This window comes from Camelus ferus, chromosome 8, assembly GCF_009834535.1.
Source record: "Camelus ferus isolate YT-003-E chromosome 8, BCGSAC_Cfer_1.0, whole genome shotgun sequence".
NCBI classification, from domain to species: domain Eukaryota; kingdom Metazoa; phylum Chordata; class Mammalia; order Artiodactyla; family Camelidae; genus Camelus; species Camelus ferus.
In genome coordinates this window covers 7213972-7232803 of record NC_045703.1, presented here as the reverse complement: position 1 = coordinate 7232803, position 18832 = coordinate 7213972, and the positions used below count along the sequence as shown (strand labels likewise).

Sequence of the window (18832 nt, the reverse complement as noted above, 5' to 3'; positions counted from 1 at the left end):
ACTGATCAATTAAAAAAAAATTAACACAACTTTTTTAATGTTTGTCAAATGCAGCATATGTATTATGGCCAATAAATCCTGACAGTCTAATGTTCACTTAAAGCATTTAATCGCTTTAAAGTCATCATTACCTGTGTATACGGCATCAAGTATGTGTGGTACTGTATTAAAATGTGCCCAGGATTTGTTTAATCAGGTATGGTTAGACATGAAGACATGGTAATGGTTGTCATAAAGGAGGAAGTTCTACTCCCAGATCCCTAGAAACAGGCATGACCCACCACGTAGGGCTACATGGGGACAGATTAGGGTCAGTCAGGAGCAGAAGGGGAGAGAGCAGAGCATGGCCAGAGCCCACACCCTTGCTCTGCCTCCGAAGAGCTGTGTGACCTTGGGCAAGTCATTGAAACCCTTTGGGTCTCGGTTTTCTCACCTGCAGAATGGGGAGACCCTCCCAACCCCACAGGGATGCTGAGAGGAAGAGAAAAGGCAACAAGTGGGCAAGGCTGTGTGGGGTGGGGTGGAAGGGCAGTGGCTGGGGGGACAGAAGGGGGATGCTAGGGTGATGATCAGGGGGGCTGTCCCACCACAGGGAACTGTGGGCCCCTCCTCGGCCTCTGAGATCCCCATGGCTGCGTCCGGCCTCCTGTTACCATTGTCATCCTCGATCTCAGAGGGTCCCGTGGAGACGCAGTCGGACACCTTCACTCTCCCAGGGGGGCTGAAGTGGGGGCCATCCACTTTGCCTTCCTTGCAGAGATGGGTCAGGATCTGCCTGGGCTTCATGAGGTCCTGCCAGATATTGCAGCCATGTCTGTGGGAGGAGACACACGGGCTTGCTGGGGGAAATGGTCCCGGCCAGTTCTCTTGGGCTGGCTGTTGCTCCATGTCAGTGAGTCCTGCCCTGTGTTCCAGGATCGGCTGAGACACTAGGGCTTCCTGCCCTGGGCTCCAACCCCACGTGCTCAGTGTCCCAAGGACGAGCATCCTGTCTCCCCAGGTGCGGCCTGCACCATTCCCCCACTGTGTCCACTCCTCCACAGTGTCAAAGACTCCATGAGGAAACTGATCATCAGACTGGTTAAGGGGCTTGATCAGGGTCACACAGCCCACAGGCCGGCCAGATGCCCTGTGGACTCTCCCCAGCACACAGTGTTGCCCCTCTTCTCAGCCCCCTTTTCTCTCCTCATCTTGCCCCCTCTGTCTTGGAATCTGCTGTCCTGGCCCCTGAAGGCTGAGCCCAGAGCCTGTAGGGGTGGAGGCCTGGCTGGGACAGAAATCATAATAGGTCTCCCTTCCCAAACCACATGGTCTGAATCTCATTTATAGAGTCCAGGTGCAGCAGGTGTGGCCAGCCCCACCCCACCCTGCCCCGTGCATGTGGATAGTTCTGGGCGATGCCACGGGCAGTGCAATTCTTGCTGTCAAAGCCATTCTCCATGTCGATCTTGGTTTCCCCGATGTGGTCATCAGCGCCTGCAAGATCCCAGTCATTCATGGCCACTGTCAGCATGGATTCCATGGGGAAGGAGGCCTTGATGTCAAAGGACCTGGTGGGAGGGGTTGGGAGAAGGGCTGAGGGTCAGGGTGGGGTGGGAGGTAGTCTGGGCTGAGGAGGTCAGGCTGGGGTGGCGGTGGGGAAGCAAGAGGCCTTACTTCCCAAAGACAGGCTTGAGCTGCTTGGAGATGGAATTCTCCTTCTCACGGGCATCTGTCTTGCCCAGCCGTGCAATGATGTAGGGGTCGGCTTTGCCACTGATGTCTGCAGGTGCAGGTCTCTGGCCTGGGATGGAGGGGTGGTCCTGAGCAGGCTCCCCACACCCTCCTCATCTCCCAGTGCCCCTGCTCCCTCCCTGATGGCCCCGTGATGGTGAAGGGCAGAGCACTGGACCAGAGATTCCTGTGACCCTAGGCAAGATGCCAACCCTCTCTGGGCCTTGGCTTCCTCCCCTATAAATTATGGGAACCAGACTCACTGACCTCTAGGGTGCCTCCCAGTTGGAGGCTGTCAGTTTGCAGCTGCTTCAGCCCCTCCTGGGCGGGAGGATTGCGGGGCTGCGGGGAGGGGATGTGAGGGGACTCTCACCCGGGTGACAGAGACTTGGAGCAGCACGTTGATGGGGTCATTGCTGGGGATGCCCTGTGACATGCCATAGGTGGGGTTGTAGCCGGCTTTCCAAGACACGTTCTCTGGGAGGGGCACTTTGTTCGTGCAGAGGGAGCCCTGGGGTGAGGCAAGCGTGGGTCAGGGTGCAGGTTCCCATGGGCACAGGCAGGGGTGGCACTCAAAACAGCCAAGAGCACTGAGGGTCTGTGCCCTGCTGTGGTGGGGCCTTAACCCTTTAGTTGCTGGATCACAGGGAGTCAGGTTTTCTGGAAGGAGTGGCCAGGGAGGCAATTCTACGAGAGGAGGGGTGGGGAGCTGGGTTCAGGGCAGATGCTCTTTGTCAATCAGCATGGAATTATTTTCATATTTTATCAAGCAGGATAGCCGATGGTTCCACCTGGCTGTGGGGAGAGGAGCTGGTAAGGGGCTCAGGACTCAGGGCCTGGGGCTCAGGGTCTGGACCCACACTCTCTGCCTGACCTTGAACTGGCCCACAATGCTTTCCTCCTCAGTCGAGCCATTCATCATCTCCCATCTTGCCCCACAGCAGGTTGAAAGTGTGCAGCCAGTCCTCGAAGTTGTCCAACTCTGACTCCAGCTCTTTGGGGTACACCTGAGCAGGGCCTGGCCATCAGGAACTGAGGCCAGTCCCTGGACCTCCGTCTTGCCCCATCTGCCACCTGGTGCCCCAGGTGTGACCCCCACACTCTGATGGCATCTGCTTCCAGACCCTCACCTTGAGCTCATCAATCTTGAGTCTCTTCTTCTCGGGGGCCTAAGACACCTGACTGGGGCCTAGGCTCTGGGTTCTCTTCTCCTTCTCCTCCTTTGCAGCCCTCGCCTTCTCCTTGCCCTTCATCAGCCCCTTCAGGCCTGGCCAGAAACAGATATGGAGGTGGAGATGATCTGAACAGGAAGGCCAGGGTTGGACACCCAGCTCCGGCGCTTTGCTAGGTTAACTTTGCAGGTCTCTGTGTGCTCATCTGGAACATGCAGACAATGCTGCCTGGCATGCCTGCCTCCCACGGGGCCGGGACCCAGGATGCCGGGAATGTGCAAAGACTACGTTGTGCCCTTTGACAGGGGCATGGAAGAAGCTTGGCTCTGGTGCCAGCTTGCTCTGCTCTCTGGCCTCAGTCCACCTGTCTTTAACATTAAGAGAATTGTTCTATATGAGCATTTTGCAAACAGCATTCAGTGGAACACCAGGTGTAGGAGTTCTTGGAATGCTTTAAAAGAAAGTATACACACACGCGCGCGCACACACACACACACACAGAAAATAAGTTGGTGAAATAATTTATCCTGTGTCTTCCTTTTAGAGATTGAGAATAACATTTGTATACTAAAGGCACTGAGAAGTCCTGTACCCAAGGACATGTTTAACCCATTTGACCCAAGAACTCCCTTTTCCCTCCAGAATACCCACTCATAGTGTTCCATGGAAAATGTCTAGAAATGCTGAATGGAATGAGCGCTGAGGTCTCTTCCAGCTCTGATGCTCTGTGGCTTTAAGTGTCTGTCCATCACTCTGCTGAATTGATCAGAGTAAAAGCCACTGTAGATAAGGGCCTCAGCCTGCTTCCTGGTGGCCAAGGATGCCTGATATCTGCTATTGGCTGCTGCAGCTTTAGGGGCCCATGAGAAGGGGAAAGAGAAATAGCCGGGGTGTGACAGGCAGGGGAGCTTCCCACCCCACAGGGCTCCAGGGCTCCAGGGCTCACCCTCAGTATTGCCCATCTCCTCCTTCTCCTCCAAGTCAATTCCTGGGGCCTTTTGCTGTTGAAGTTGCTGCCAAAAGATGAGATGAGGAACAGGGAAGGGGTTAACAGTCCCCTTCCTGAGGAGGGGACTGTTAACCCCACTCTGTGGTCTCAGACCAGTCTTCAATGCTTAGAAGCAGAAATTCTTTCCTACTGGGTTTCAAACCCACCATGAGCTTTGCTTAAGTGGGTTAAAAAAGTTTATGATATGTACAATATGGCTTAACCGTTCTTAGAAGTTTATGATTCTTTAAATTGTGTATCACTGAAAAACATGTGCCCTTTAATGTTGCTTCTTAGAGGTACTTTTTTAATGTAGAAGAATACAACTAAATAAGAAAATGTGTTTCATATTCTCCGAGGGCCATGTACCCAGGCAATAGAAATACAAGCAAAAATAGACAAATGGAAGCTGACTACATTTATAAGTTTTTGCACAGGAAAGGAAACCATAAGCAAAACAAAAAGACACCCTACAGGTTGGGAGAAAATGTTTGCAAAAGATGAGACTGACAAGGGCTTATTTCCAGAATATATAAACACCTCATACAAGTTAATAAAAAGAAAACAAACAACCCAATCCAAAAATGGGCAGAAGACCTACACAAGCGAGTCTCCAGTGAAGACATAGAAAGGCCAATAGGCACATGAAATAATGCTCGATATCGCTAATTATGAGAGAAATGCAAATCCAAACTACAATGAGGTATCACCTGACACCAGTCAGAATGGCCATCCTTAAACAGTCCACAAATGATAAATGCTGGAGAAGGTGTGGAGAAAAAGGAACCTTCCGACACTGTTGACGGGAATGTAGTTTGGTGCAGCCACTGTGGAAAACAGCATGGAGATTCCTCAAAGAACTAAAAATAGATGTACCATATGATCCATCAATCCCAATCCTGGGCATATATCTGGAGGCAACTCTAATTCAAAAAGATATATGTACCCCAACGTTCATAGCAGCACTATTTACAATAGCCAAGACATGGAAGCAGCCTTAATGTCCATCAACAGATGACTGGATGAAGAAGTTGTGGTATATTTTACAATGGAATACTACTCAGCCATAAATAATAATAAAATAATGCCATTTGCAGCAACATGGTTGGATCTGGAGATTGCCATTCTATGTGATGTAAGCCAGAAAGAGAAAGAAAAATGCCATATGAAGTCACTTATATGTGAAATCTGGAAAAAAGACAAATGAACTTACAAAATATAAACAGACTCACTGAAATAGAAAACAAACTGATGGGTACCAAGGAGGGAAAGGGGTGGGAAGGGATAAACTGCGAGTTCAAGATTTGCAGATACCAACTACTATATATAAAATAGATAAACAACAAGTTTATACTGTATAGCAGAGGGAACTATATCAGTGTCTTCTAGTAACCTATAATGAAAAAGAATATGAAAACGAATATGTGTATATATATGTATGCCTGAACTATTACGTTGTATATTAGAAATTGTACATTTAAACTGACTATTCTTCAATTAAAAAAAAAGAAAAAGAAAATGTGCTTCAGTCAGTACACACTGGACACTAAATCACCAGGTTTCAACCAAGGTGCCACCGCCACCTGGTGGTAGCCTGTGCAAATGACAGGAATAGACACAAGGCCGCCTCTTGGATGGATGGAGCTCCTGCCTGGCCAACTTGAATCCAGGAGGTGATGGGGGGAGAAGATACTACTAGGTGTCCCCAGTTATCAGCTCTCCTGCCCTTCAAACATGTTTCTGGACACACAGCCGTGAAGCTAAGATGACATCTCCCAGCCTCCCTTGCAGCCAAGTGTGACTATGGGTCTAGATTCCAGCCAACATGAGTGAAAGTGGTATTTGCAGCTTCTCGGTTGGGCATTTAAAGGGAAGGGAGAAGCCTCCTCTTGTCTTGACAATTCCTGTGCACTGGTGTTGGGATGTGATGGCAAGCCATCTCTAGCCACACAGATGCCAGTAACAAGATGCCAGGGTATTGCTCCCTGACACCATGGAATCACCACACCACCTTCTCCTTGCTTACACCAATCTAACTTACTACAGCAGCTTAGCCTGTGCTCTGACTAACGTGGATGGTAAGCAGTACACCCAACTTGGGACCCAGAAAGGGCCTGGGGGGAGAGTGTGGCTGGATCAGCTCGGCTGAGGAAACACCACCACAGGCACACGTCCCTCCTGGTCAGCCAGTCAGTCAGGGGGTGCCTTGAGCTCGGTCAGCAGTGTGGAGGAAAGACAAATGAGGAAGAGGAGAAATGCTCTTTCTGGAAACTGCCATCTGGCTCAGCAGACAGAACCCACGTGCACACGATAGGGAAGAACGTTTCACAGCAACGGTGACCGAGGGGTGTAAAGTAAAGTAGCGTGAGGTGTTAGATAGAAATAGACGTGCAGGTGCTACTGAGAAGTTGTTCCCTTTTGGCCTCTGAGTGCATGTTTCTCTTCATCCTCAAAGGTCACCTCCTCTGTGAAGCCTTCCCTGACTCCCCCAGGCACTGAATTGCCTTTGTTATTGCACCATGATGGATCTGCTTACATGTCCATTTTGCATGTCCAGGAAATACCCAGGGCAGGTACGGCATCTTATCTTTAGGCTCCCATAGCATCCAGGTTGGTGTCTGATCATGTATACTCAAGAGATATTTGTGCAGAAAATGAATGAAGACAAGAGAAAACCAAGCCCGTGAAGGAGGACTGGCCCTTCATTCTGGAAAAAGTGAGTCTTGAGCTAGAACTTCAAGGCTGCTCCAAGCTCATGTTGATAGAGTAGGGGCCGGGAAAGAAGCTGGACTGGAGGGTCTGATGGGGAGATGTGGTCAGCTCTCCCAGCCTAGTCCCTCCTCGGGCCTCAACCCCGGCCCAAGGCCTCAGCTCCTTCATGGTGTCGATGGCAGCGAAGCACTTGGACTGCCAGTCCCGCATGCTCTCATCCAGCTCCTCCTCCTCCGTCTCTTCTGATATGCCCTTCTCCTTCTTCTTCTTCTCGTCCTCATCAGCCTGAAGGGCTGGCCAGGTCCGGAGTCCTGCATACGTCCCCGCAACCTGACCATTCCCAGAGCCCTGGACCATCTGGGAGTCCCCCATCCATTCTGACCATCTGCTCCCCGGAAGCCCTGGGCTCCAGGAGGCCCTGGGGGGCCACCAATGTCAAAGGGGGCAGGGCCTTGATTTGTGGAAATGGATGCCACGGCCCACAGAGGGTCGTGACCTGCCAGTGTCAACCACCAGCTGAGGCAGAACCAGCACCCGGGGGCCCTGCTCCCCAAGCAGCTCTCTCCAGCTGCCTCTCCGGGGGTGTGTGCTGGCCAGAGCGCCAGGGGCTGGGGGTGTCTCAGTCCCTGAAGCTGCTCCCCTTGGCCTGATACCCTGCATGGTGTAGGGTCTTCTCTCCCCAGAACCCACTGTGGTCCCCACACTCACCACGTCCACCGTGGTGGCTGCATCAGAAGTCTGCAGGGGGGAAGCAAGGAGACAGGGACAGGCCTTAGCCACAGGGCTGGACGTGAAGGCAGCGGCACAGCCAGGGAGGGAGGAGGAGAGGGAGCTGATGCAGGGCCGCTCCCTGTGCGCTGCGAGCGCCTGTCCTCACACAGCCAGTTCTGAGGCCGTGAAGGCTCTGCCTTGCAGATGTTTCCTCAGTCCTTCCAGGGCGGTGGCTGGCAACCCTGGCTGCATGTTAGAATCACTGGGGGCTTTCAAAAGTGACCGGTTGCAGGGCTCCACCGAGTCTAAATGGGGGTGCTGGGCCCTGGGATGGCTGCGCACGGCCAGGGGATCCCTGCAGTGCACAGGCCGCGTCAGGAGGGGAGGCTGGCAAGGTATGAGGCCAGCGCTTGGTGATGTCGGCTACAGGGGGGCAAGGGCCTCAACAGGGAAGTGGACACTCAGTGACACAGCTGAAGAGGATCCTGGTGACACGGCCCCACAGGAGCCCAGGGCCTGTGGGATGATGGGGAAGCTTGGGCAAGTGATGTCCTCTGTTCACTGATGGCCTGGATACCCTCAGGGGGAGGTCAGGAGGCTGGGAGCTGAGGGGGGCGTGGGGTCTCCAGGTGCTGCCCCAGAGCCCTAGCCGTGCCACCCGGGCCTGTGGGCCAGGCCTGGGCCTCAGCTGCTCCCCTTTCCCCAGAGCCACACCCGCACTAACTCAGCTGGGACTCTCTGGGGACCAGGATGATGGGGGTAAGGGAAGATCCTTTCAGACCCAGCTCAGGCTTCAGAAGCTGGGGGGCACCCCAGGCTGCATGAAGCACGCGATGTGAGGAATGGGGTACAGAGCAAGTGATGGGGGTCTGGGGGGAGGCCCTACCGCTTTCTTCCACACTGTCTGGACCCAGGATGTCCTGTTCCAGGCCGGCTTCCATCCTGCCCTCCTCGGCAGAGGCCACCTCCACATCTGAACCCCCAGGTCTCCCTCTGGCAGTTAAACAGCCCTAGTCCCAAAGGACGAGTAAGGAACTTCCACCCGGAAATTCGTCCCCAAGCCAGGTGTGGGAGGGTCTTTTGTGAATGGCTGGGAAGGAACCCAGGGACCCTCTGGAAAGAACCCTGTTGTTCACACAAGGAATCCATTGCTTATGGTGTTTGTTGGAATAAAAGTAATTGCAGGCTATGACTTCACATGGTCACTGTCCTCCCTGCCTCTCATACATGCGCACCACATTTTCAGGCATGTGTCCCCAGATGCATGCCATCCCAGGACAGTCTAGGACAGGGCTGTGTGTACATGCAGTCAGGGGAGGCCCTGTCCCATCACATGCTGAAGGAGAAGTGACTTTATCAATGTACTGTCTCACAGGTGTGGACTGGCCTGGCTCTGGTAAAGTGTCACATGCAAGTGCACATCCGCAGCCAGCGTGGGACTGACCCCAGGCACCTCACTGCGTCCAGCTTCACCATGGTCTCCAGCTTCTTGACAGGCACCTCTGGCTCCATGTTCACCACGACCTCCCCTGCGGGGTGAGAGGAGGGCCCCCCCATTGTACAGCACACGGCAGCCCTGGGGGAGTCTGCCTGGACAGAGAGATGGACAGACAGACAGGGAAGAGCAGGAGTAATGGTGAGAGTCAGGGGTGGATGAAATGACCGGAGGTTAAAGCTGATTCTGGAGCTTTATGAGGGGGGAGGGAGGGAGGCGACAGCTGAGGGAGAAAAGATTGGCACAGGCAGAGGACGAGGTGGCCAGAGAGGAGGGTGGGCTGCAGTGAGTGACACAGTGGAGGCTGGGAGGGGTCCTGGGTCTTCTCAAGACCTGGCAGAGGAAGTCATCTGCCCTCAGGCCCTCTAAGGACACCTGGCCCTGGACCTTTCTGGCTTGAGAGTGAGGGGCAGCCCCGGGCAGCCTTCCTTGGCCCCTGGGTGGGTCCTCCCTCCTGGCCTCCCTGACTCTGACTAGGGGATGAGCCCAAGGAAGAAATCCTTGGAGCCCCATCCGTGGGCCTCTGGGGCATGGCCGTTCCTGTGCTGTTCCAGGTGGGGGCTGAGTGGTCTGGGGGCCGGGAGAGGAAGCACTGCAGGGAGCTGATGGCTGGGAGCCCCCCAGGGTGCTGCAGCCAAGGCCCGGCAGCCGCCACGCTGATGTCCGAGGGCAGCTGCAGGAGCTCGTTCTCCGGGAGGTCCTGGGGGTGGGGGCTGGCACGGCCTGAGCCCAGAGAAGGGCCAGAGGCACCCGGCCCTGCCCAGCTGCCCGGCTGCACCCAGTTCTGCCCAGCGACCCCGGGGCCCAGATCTACCACTTCAGACCACTTGACGAGGGTGCTGAAGTTGGAGTTCTTCCTGTAATTGTGGATCAGGGATGACTGCACCCCCTTCCCTGCACACTCGATGTCCACCTTGGCCGGTCCACCTGGGCCAGGTTCACGTGCTTGAGGTCCCACAGGCCCCAGAACAGCACCTGCATGAGATGGGCTAAGAGGAGAGCCCCTCAGTCAAGGGCACCAGCTGTGGGTGCCAGGCCACCTGAGAAGGACTTGGCCCCTGGGTGGGCAGTGCATGGGTGGGGACCGGGCAGGGAAAGCTGACAAGGGGCGGGTGTCCTGAAGGGGCTTCAAGGTGAGGTGGGTTTCGGGGGCAGACGGAGGGCTGGGATAGGTCCTGGATGGCGGCAGTGTGATGGTGCAGAAGGGGCAGGCACTGGGTGGGCAGCAGCCTGGGTCTGCTGCTGGCTCCTGGGTGTGAGCTGGGGCCAGTCACTTCCCCTCCTTGGCCTTCATCACCCTTATCTGGAAAATGAGGCATGGCCTGAGGTTGCCAAAGATGGCTGGAGTCTGATGCCAACCATGTAATATGTGCACAGATCCTTGATAGGGAGAGAGCGAGGGGGCGGGGAAGCGGAGCACAGCAGGGCCTGCTGCGAGCAGGGACGGCAGGGGCCCAGCGCAGTCCTCACATCCCTTGATCCGGTAGTTTCTGAGCTCGGGCCGGATGCCCACAGGCACAGGCATGATGGGACCTCGGTCCACGTCCACTGGACCATTGATGGGCAGCAGGTTGGCCTTCCCTGCTGGTCCAATCTGGGAAATGGGGGACATAGTGTCCTAGCCTGGGGAGCCTGGGGAGAGCTCCCTCTCCTGATGAGTTTTTTGCCATCTGACCTGGGGAGACAGGGAAAGCTGAACAGCCCGGGTTCCCAAGAACCACATCCTCAGCTTCCGTCACAAGGAACCTCACAGTAGGATGGGGAGGAGACTGGCCCCCACCCAGTCCCTTCTTCCCTGCAGCCCCACCTGCCGGAGCTGTGTGGCCAATGGGCTCTTCCCTTTGGAGCAGGAGGCGAGACTCCTCCTCCTGCCAGGCCGTGGACAAGTTGTCCCAGCTGTCACAGGAGCAGGCGCGAGTGGGGGCAGGGGAATATTGGTCCCCGTTGGAGCCTCCCCCTCCCCCACGTTCCAGGCCAGACAGCCTGGCTGGCAGAGAGTGAAGAGCCTTCACTCCTGGCAAGTCTGAGTCTCTGAGTTTTGATTCTCCTATTTGTGAAAGGGGAGAATCCTTTCTGCCCTTTCTGCCTCACAGACTGGGTGTTAGGACCAAAGAGAAGAATCCACGAGGAAGGGCTCTAAGCTTGAAGCCATCCCCGGCTTTGTCACCGCCTTGAAGAGCGGTCCCACAAGCAGCTGGTGCCAAAAACTGCGGACATCTATGGGGCACAACCGCAGCCCGCATCTCAGAGCCCCTTGCCTTGGGCTGGGCCGGGGAGGGGACACCTCACTTCCTAATGTCGGCTCCGGTCTCACTGCCTCCCCTAGCATCCTGCCCGCCCTCCCTGGAGGGCTCTGTCACCCACCCTGCAGTCCAGACACCGCTGCAGCGGCTGCTGGAGCTCCGTGTCCTGCCAGTTCTCTCCGGAGGCTGGTTTTCTACCAGCAGCTCCGCCCCCTGGGTCAGGAAGAGGATTGGGCAGAAAAATCGGTTAGCGGCCCATTGGATCCTCCATCCTCCACCAAGTAGGAGCCAGGATCTCTGCACTTCTATTCTGGTTGGAGGTGGAAGGGTACCCCAGAAGCCTCGCCCAGCAGAGCAGTCCTCCCGCACTGAAGGAGCCAGGTGAGCTGGAACAGGACAGGGAGGGCAGTGCCAGAGGGCTCGCCCCCAACACTACACCCCACCCCCCACCCCGCCTCCACAGCAGGGGTTGCCAAAGGCAGCTGTTCTCTCTAAGTGTTCATGGGACAGGGAGGTGGCAAATGTGGCCACTCCAAGCACGATCCTCCTCCCACCGACCTGCCCGGCTCCCTCCTCCTCCTGGGCATAACATGCACACTTACTGGCATTTCTCCAAGGCCGTAAATACAGCCGCCCAGAGGCTCTGCTTGGTGGGAGGGAGCACCGTGCTCAGGGCCTTCCAGTACTCGGGGTCCTTTGAGTCATTGCATACGACCTTCAGCAACTTCACTGGTACCCGGAGGGCCCTGAAGGTTGAGAGCACTGGTACGCTCGTCTTCACCTGCCTTCACCCAGGTGCCCAAGCAGTGCCTGCCCCTCGCAGACGTCCTGCTTTTCCACCTGTCACCTTCCCTCTCAGCTGTATGAGTTCAGCAGGCTGTGCGGGAGATTCTCAGAAAGAACACCTGCTTATCATCAACGTTCCTGATTCCTGGCACCACTGTCACTTCTGTGCAAGCACCCCTGCAGCTTCACTCACCCTCTTTCTCTCACTCAGTTTACCTCACTGGCTTTACAGCTCATTACTCTGCCCATTTCCTCTGCAAATGCAGCCAAAACAGCTCTCAAAGTTTGTCATCTGCTCCCCACCTCGTCTTAGGACAGCCTTGATCCAGGAGAGCCCCTCCCACCCAGACAGACCTTCCGACTACTCTCCTTGCACCCAGCATCAGCCCTCTCCCTGCCACCAAAGACATCTTTCTAAAACGCAAGTCTACCATGACAGTCCCGTGGCTTAAGATCGTTTTCTGGCTCCGGTCCACTGAAGGGGGAAGATCAAGACCTTGGGCACTTTGGGGAAGGCTCTCAGGACCTGGCCTGGCTCCTCCAGCCAAGCTGGTCCCACTCCCCAGATCCTGACACTCCAGCCACACCTCTCTCCAGTCATGATTCTTGAACAAGGCCTTTCCCTGTTCTGTGACATCCTGAAAGACCCTTTCCCCTACTTTGTCCACTTAGGAAAGCCCGGTTCTGGTGTCATCCCCTCCTAAAGCCCTCTGTGACATGCCAAATGGAGGTGACTGCACCCTCCTCAGAGCACGTGACACCTCGTACATGCTTTGACACTATTCTGACCACAAGGCATGATCCCCAAGAGGCCTGCACACACAGCAGACCCAACAAATGTTCACTGAATGAATCAATCCTGAGTGAAAACAGGCAAATCGCTTCTACATGCATGTCCTTCACTGTAACGTCCACAGAGTCCTCTTGCCTTCCTTCCAGGCACCCCTCCACTCACTCCCCCAAGACCTGGCTCAGCAGCCTCCTCTCCCCTCGCTGGCATCTGCTGGGCCGCGCATCCCAACCAGCTCCCCAACTTCTCGGGCAAGCCCTCCAGCCCCGCAGCCCACCTGGGCTTCCTCAGACCCATGACAAAGGCCTGCAGGATCTTGAGGATGTCACTGGGGTGGATGAGCCTGGGAGAAGGCGGGGGCTCCTGCTCTTGTGGTTCCCTGACTCTCTCCCTGGAGGACCAGCTGCTCCACTGGCTCCGATGCTGAGGCCAGACTGGTTTGCTCCTGCAGGGGTGACAGAGATGCTGGGGGCTGATCTGGACAAAGGTACAAGGGGTTTGTAGGTACACCTGCATGAGTACATGAAGACAGACAGGAAGAGAAGAAATGGAGAAAAGTTTACAGAAGATTAGAGAATTTACAGCAAAGATGCAGAGGAGATCTTTACACAAGGGAAGAAACCACAAGGAGGAAGACTGAGGAAGAAGGAAGATGGGACCAGGGAGAGGCACATGGAGGGGCATCTAAACAGGGATAATGTGCTATTTCTAAATCCGGATCACAGGTGTTCACTTTACTGACACTCGTAATGCTTCCACGATATAAATATCATCAAATCATAATACAAATTAAATTTTATTTGAATTTTAAAATTTAAACAAGTATTCCTCCTCCTCCTGCCTCCCAGTTCATTCAGTTTACCTCCCACGGGCAAACCAGTGTTATCCATGTCTTAGACATCCTTCCAAAGAAATACATGTCCACAGAAGCACACACACTTTTCCTCCCCATTGTCACATGAATGATACTCTACTACAGACATAGGACAGTTCCACATGCCAATAAACCTTATAGAGCTTTTCACATAAGTATATACAGAATTTCTTTGTTCTTTTTTACACCTGTATAGTATTCCATGGTGCAGATGCCCCATATATTATTTAATCAATTCTTTAATGATGGAAATTTAGGTCATTTCCAGTCTTCTGCTATTTCACCTGATGCTGCAGTGAATAAGCTAGGACAAACACATCATTTCAACTGTACTGAGATATACAGAGAATAGAATCCTAGAAGAGGAATCACAGGGTCAAGTGTACTATACAGTTTGGTCATCTATCCTGCTAAGCTCTTCTCCATGGAGGCTCCAACAATTTACATTTACACCAGCAAATTATGAGCATGCTTACTTCCTAAACATCAGCCATCACTACATGTTACCAAACTTGGAGATTTTTGCCAACCTGACAGAAGAAATGGAATTTCAGCACTTTTAATTCACATTTCTCTTACAAGAAAGCCTGATGTATTTTCATATGTTAAAAAGTTACTTGTATTGTCTCTTCTAAAAGGTGTCTGTTCATATCCTTGGTGTGTTCCATTGAGTTGTGGGTCTTACTCTTACTGGTTTATGTGAGTTCGTTGTATGTGAAGGAAGTTAGCCCTTAACTCTGATGTGAATTAAAAATATTTCTCTCTCCTGTCATCGGTATCTTAACTTTGCTTCTAGTGATTTTCTCCCTATAGAATTTTTTTTCAAGCCAGTCAAATATGTCCCTTTTTTTTTCTTTATGGCTTCTGGGTTTTGTCCACTCAGCCAACTCTTTTTGGAAGCATATGTACCCTGGGGCTAGCAATACTGAAAAACATTTTTTGAATTCAAGTTTTTAATTTTAAAATTAAAATTATGTACTATTTTTAACATGATCGCATCCTCAGAATAGTCATTTAGTTACAACAAAAAAGATAGGCATTAGGGGAAGGATAGAGCTCAAGTGCTAGAGCGCATGCTTAGCATGCACGTGGTCCTGAGTGCGATCCCCAGCCCCTCCTCTAAAAATAAATGAATAAATCAGCCTAATTACCTCCTCCCATGCACATATACACAAAAATGAAAAAGACAGGCATTAAAAATTGGCCTTGCTCTGCAGGAAAGTGTTACAGATCAAAATATTCAGGGCCTGGTCAGCCCAGGTTTCATGTGGCTGAGACCTGGCCCTGAGGGAGTCCCAGCAAAAGACCCCCTGGGCCTCAGCCTAAGAACAGCATCTCATCCCCAGCCATCTTGCCCTTTGCAAATACAAAAACATTATGATAATGCGGGAAATGCTAAGTTAGCGGTCCCTGACATAAAACACTTGCTGTTTCTCTATGCCTCCAGAAGCAGTATTCAAAAGCAGTGATGTCTTCTCAGAACTTCCAGAATTTTTTACACTCTCTTTCTCCTTGAGCTTCACCCTACATGGGGGGGAGGTGAGTGATGAGCTTGGCATGTGAGGAAGTTTAGACAAGTCATCTTCATTTTCAATCCGAAGGGCCTGATGGACAACAGCAGAAGGACCAGTTCAGACACCAAGGCAGCCAGTTCTCCGGAGCCAGGGTCACCAGACCCCCGCCCCCGCCCCTGAGAGCAGCAGGCAGAGTGGCTCCCCTCAGTATCCCCAGCTCCCAGGGTCCCAGCAGAGAGGGGCCAGCAGAGGGAGGGGCGGGACAGGCGGCAGCTATGCGGCTCTGAGGCCCGTGTGCTTTGCGAGGAGAGCAGGTAAAGGGAAGGAGGACACGGTGGGTCCAGCGAAGCCCCAGGAGAGCCGTCCCACTGCCGGGGCTGAGGCAATGCTGGGAGATGCACTGAGAAGGCGGCACCTCCTCAGCAGGTAACACCTGCCCTTCTCCAGGGGCAGGAGAAGGCCCAGCAGCTTTTCCCCTGTGAGGAGACCCTGAGGAGAAGGAAGGCGGCACATCCAGAGACAGGTTTCAGGATGAGTCCCCGGCTCCTCAGCCCCACTCTGGGTAACCAGCCACGCACGCCTCCACAGAGCAGAACCGCAGGGCTGGCACTCTGGGGAGTGGGGTCCCCAGAGGAACATCATCCTGGGATGCCTAAGAGCCCCTCCCAGGGACAAAGCCAGTCCTCGTGACAGATTTAGTTCCCGCCACCTCAGAAGGATGCTGCCTTGTCTCACCCACAAGCCACTGGGCCACACTGGAGTGCCCGCCAGCAGTGCAGACCTGATCCAGTCATGGGTCCCCACCCACCCGTGTCACTCCATTGATCACCCAGACACACCTGCCCACTCCACTGTTGGCCGCCCTGTTTCCTCCTTGGTGCTGTGCGCCTGCAGGCTCGCTCCCACTTCTCGTTACTGGTCAGCAGCTCTGGCCACTGCACTTCAAATGCTTTGTACGACCTGTCTGTTTGGATTAGACAGGACCCACTGCATCAAAGAACTCTCAGACAACAGCACAAGTGACACAAAGTCAAATCCAAGTGCATACTCGCCAAGTTTCGTGCAACCTAAAGGAAGGAGCTGCCTGGAAACTGTTACGAAGTCTGTACGTTGGGGGAAGGCTGGTGTCCTGCAGTCCCAGGGCCAGCCCTGGCGTGGAATTCAGCTGTGACTCGGGTTGGTGCCTTGCTCTGGCTGGGGTTCCCACAAAGCAAAGGCAGCATGGAGCTCACAGAAGTGGGGCAGTGGATGGGGTGGGCCTGGGAATGCAGAAATGGATCTATAGCAGTCCAAAGAGAGAGGCCCCACCATCTTGGCTCTTCCATTTTGGAAAGGCCTGTCTCCATCTCAATCTTTAACATTTCATTCCAATTCAAAGTATTGGTTCCCGGGTCCTGTTTGGCCTGCCCCTTTCCCACCCCGCTCTGTCCCTGACTGTCATAAATCAGTCAGACAAACAGCTCAGGAGGTCTGATGGGTCTGGAGCACTGATCTTCTCCCTCCACTCCTCTCACCTTACCCTGTTTTATTTCCTTTCCAAGCATTTATCACCACCTGTCACATTATATACTGAGCCATTTATCTGGTTAGTGTCTAGCTGTCTCCTGCTGGAATACAGGCTCCATTGAAAACTTTCTTTTGTCCGTGGCTGTATCCCCAGAACCCTGGTCCATGCCTAGCACATGATAGACACCGGACACGTATTTGTTGGAGGAGTGAATGAATGAGTGAGTGAGTGAATGAGTAACTGAATGAATGAAACCCTAGAACAGGCACAGAAATCAGAAGACCAAGACATCTGGGGCCCTCCTTGGTGGTTAGGACAGAGCCAGCCTCCTCCCAGGGGCAGAGGGCAGCTCTCTCAGACCCCATCAGTCACCTCAATGTGACAGCGCTCCTGGTGAAAGCTTCTCATCACGTTCTTCACTTGCTCTTCCATCCACTCCAGGAGCAGGCAGATGTCATCTGACTGTTTTTCAAATCCTTATGTACTGGTCATCTTTTGTTTTTAACTCCTAAAAGAGAGCATGTCAAAGGTCGGTCACCTACTGACACAGAAGCAAGAGGTTGTGAAGCACACCCCACCTGGACCCATCCTGTCAGGCAGAGGGGGCTCAGCTCAGGACAGACCCTCTCTGAGCAGCACAGGTTTCCTCCCCCTCGATGACCACTTGCTGTACATCTCCCTGCAGGCTCCCGGAAAGCCTAGGGTCTTCCGGTTGAGCAATGAATGCCCAGGTTCCAAGGTGGGAAAGCACCGACTGCAGACTAAGTTCCATTCCTTGGCTAAACACATAAAATAGGGAACAGCATTTGCTCTGACAGTACATCTTTCTAGCAGGTTGCCAATAATTCTAAAATGACTCCAGAGCTTTTTCTTCTGGTTAGAATTGTACTGCCTGAGCCGTTCCACCTGCGGGGTAATGATGTCAGACCTCCACCTTTTTCCATTCTGGGAAAGCAAGCTGGATGCCCTGGGGCGGGGCCGGGCTGGGCTCTCGCCTGTAGTACCTCGTTGATCAGCTGGCTCTTATCCTCTATCAGCCCAGCGCAGTGCACTTGCTGGGCGCTGAGCATCTCCCACAGCTCCTGGGGGATGCTTTTCTGCTTGCCTCCTCACACTTGACGGTGATCTCATCCATTTTGTCCTGGCTGGTCTTGACCTTGTTCTCCAGCTTTTCAAGTCTGCAAAACACAAACAGCCCAGCTCCAGAGATTGCCTTCCCATCAAGCAGGCTGGGTTCCTCAAGTCTATAAAACGGGCTTGGCTACCCCGGCACTGCCTCCAGGTGCACCCGCTGCGAACCACCCTGGGCTCTGAGGGGTGTTCCTGTAGTTTAATACTGGACTAGAAGGATCCGAGACCAAACAAACAAAGCAACACATAGAAACAGATCGACATTAAGACTGTACACACACACACACACACACAAACACACACACACTAAACAAGACCTAGCAATAGAAGCTTACATGCAAGCACAGTAATTAAGTAGCAGGTCTGATTTGCATTAGATACCAGAGAATGGTTTATCAATTTTTTTTATTAGAGCATCTTAAGCAGGACTTCTTTGGTTTCCACTTGCTAAATAAAGTGAGAAATTTGAAAGTATAGGTTAAGTGTTTAATGCCCAGGGTGGGGTGGAGAATAAAACCATAATATTGAGATTATTTAGCTTGTTGTCATGTAAAAACACATTAAAAACATGTCTTGAATCATTTTTATTTGATACCCAAAATGTTTTTTAAATTTAGGAATTAGAAATCAAGGTTAAACAAAAGAAGATTGCCAGGACGTTCTCTCTTAAGCATTTTCATAGCACCCAATATGTTTTGGTTTTCCCCCTTCAGATATTTCTTATTTACCTTGATATATTCCATAAATTGTCAACCATCAGCCAGTTCAGCAAACCTACATGATATACTTTGAATTTAATGGAAATGTCATTTATATTTCATGAAGTTTTTGACAAAGCTGTGCAATATATCATTGCCATTAATATTATAGCATTTATCAGATTTTTTCCAACATGATTCTTTGTTTTAATGCTTTTGTTTCTGAAGCTAAAATTGCCTTCACTTACTTTATACCTCAAAATAACTGTGCTTCCAATTTAATTCACAACATTTATGGAATCCCTATTACATGCTCCACGTGCGATACCAAGAATCTTACTTATTGTAGGACATTATTATGGGAAATCACACACAGTGTCTTTGATTTTCCTTATGTGCTTTGAAAGTGCAAATTATTTAGATAATCATAAAAATGACAAGCATTTATTGAATCATCCTGTGCCAGGCATGGTAGCAAGCAGGGCAATATCACTGAAG

The 18832-nt window shown here is 52.5% G+C and overlaps 1 protein-coding gene across 1 annotated transcript; it reads right to left on the bottom strand.

Moving 5' to 3' along the window:
• Positions 1 to 361: 361 nt before the first annotated feature.
• Positions 362 to 17575, bottom strand: LOC116665531 (otoferlin-like). The gene is given in 21 exon segments (XM_032485427.1): positions 362 to 814; positions 1362 to 1550; positions 1657 to 1778; positions 2081 to 2224; positions 2588 to 2627; positions 2629 to 2720; positions 2844 to 2980; positions 3832 to 3898; positions 6727 to 6870; positions 7294 to 7323; positions 8755 to 8872; positions 9313 to 9491; positions 9606 to 9703; positions 9706 to 9780; positions 10262 to 10385; positions 10543 to 10687; positions 11637 to 11780; positions 12888 to 13087; positions 14984 to 15088; positions 15368 to 15487; positions 17510 to 17575. Coding segments are annotated over 21 exon segments (2724 nt in total). The 3' UTR covers positions 362 to 429.
• Between the last annotated feature and the right edge of the window lie 1257 nt (positions 17576 to 18832).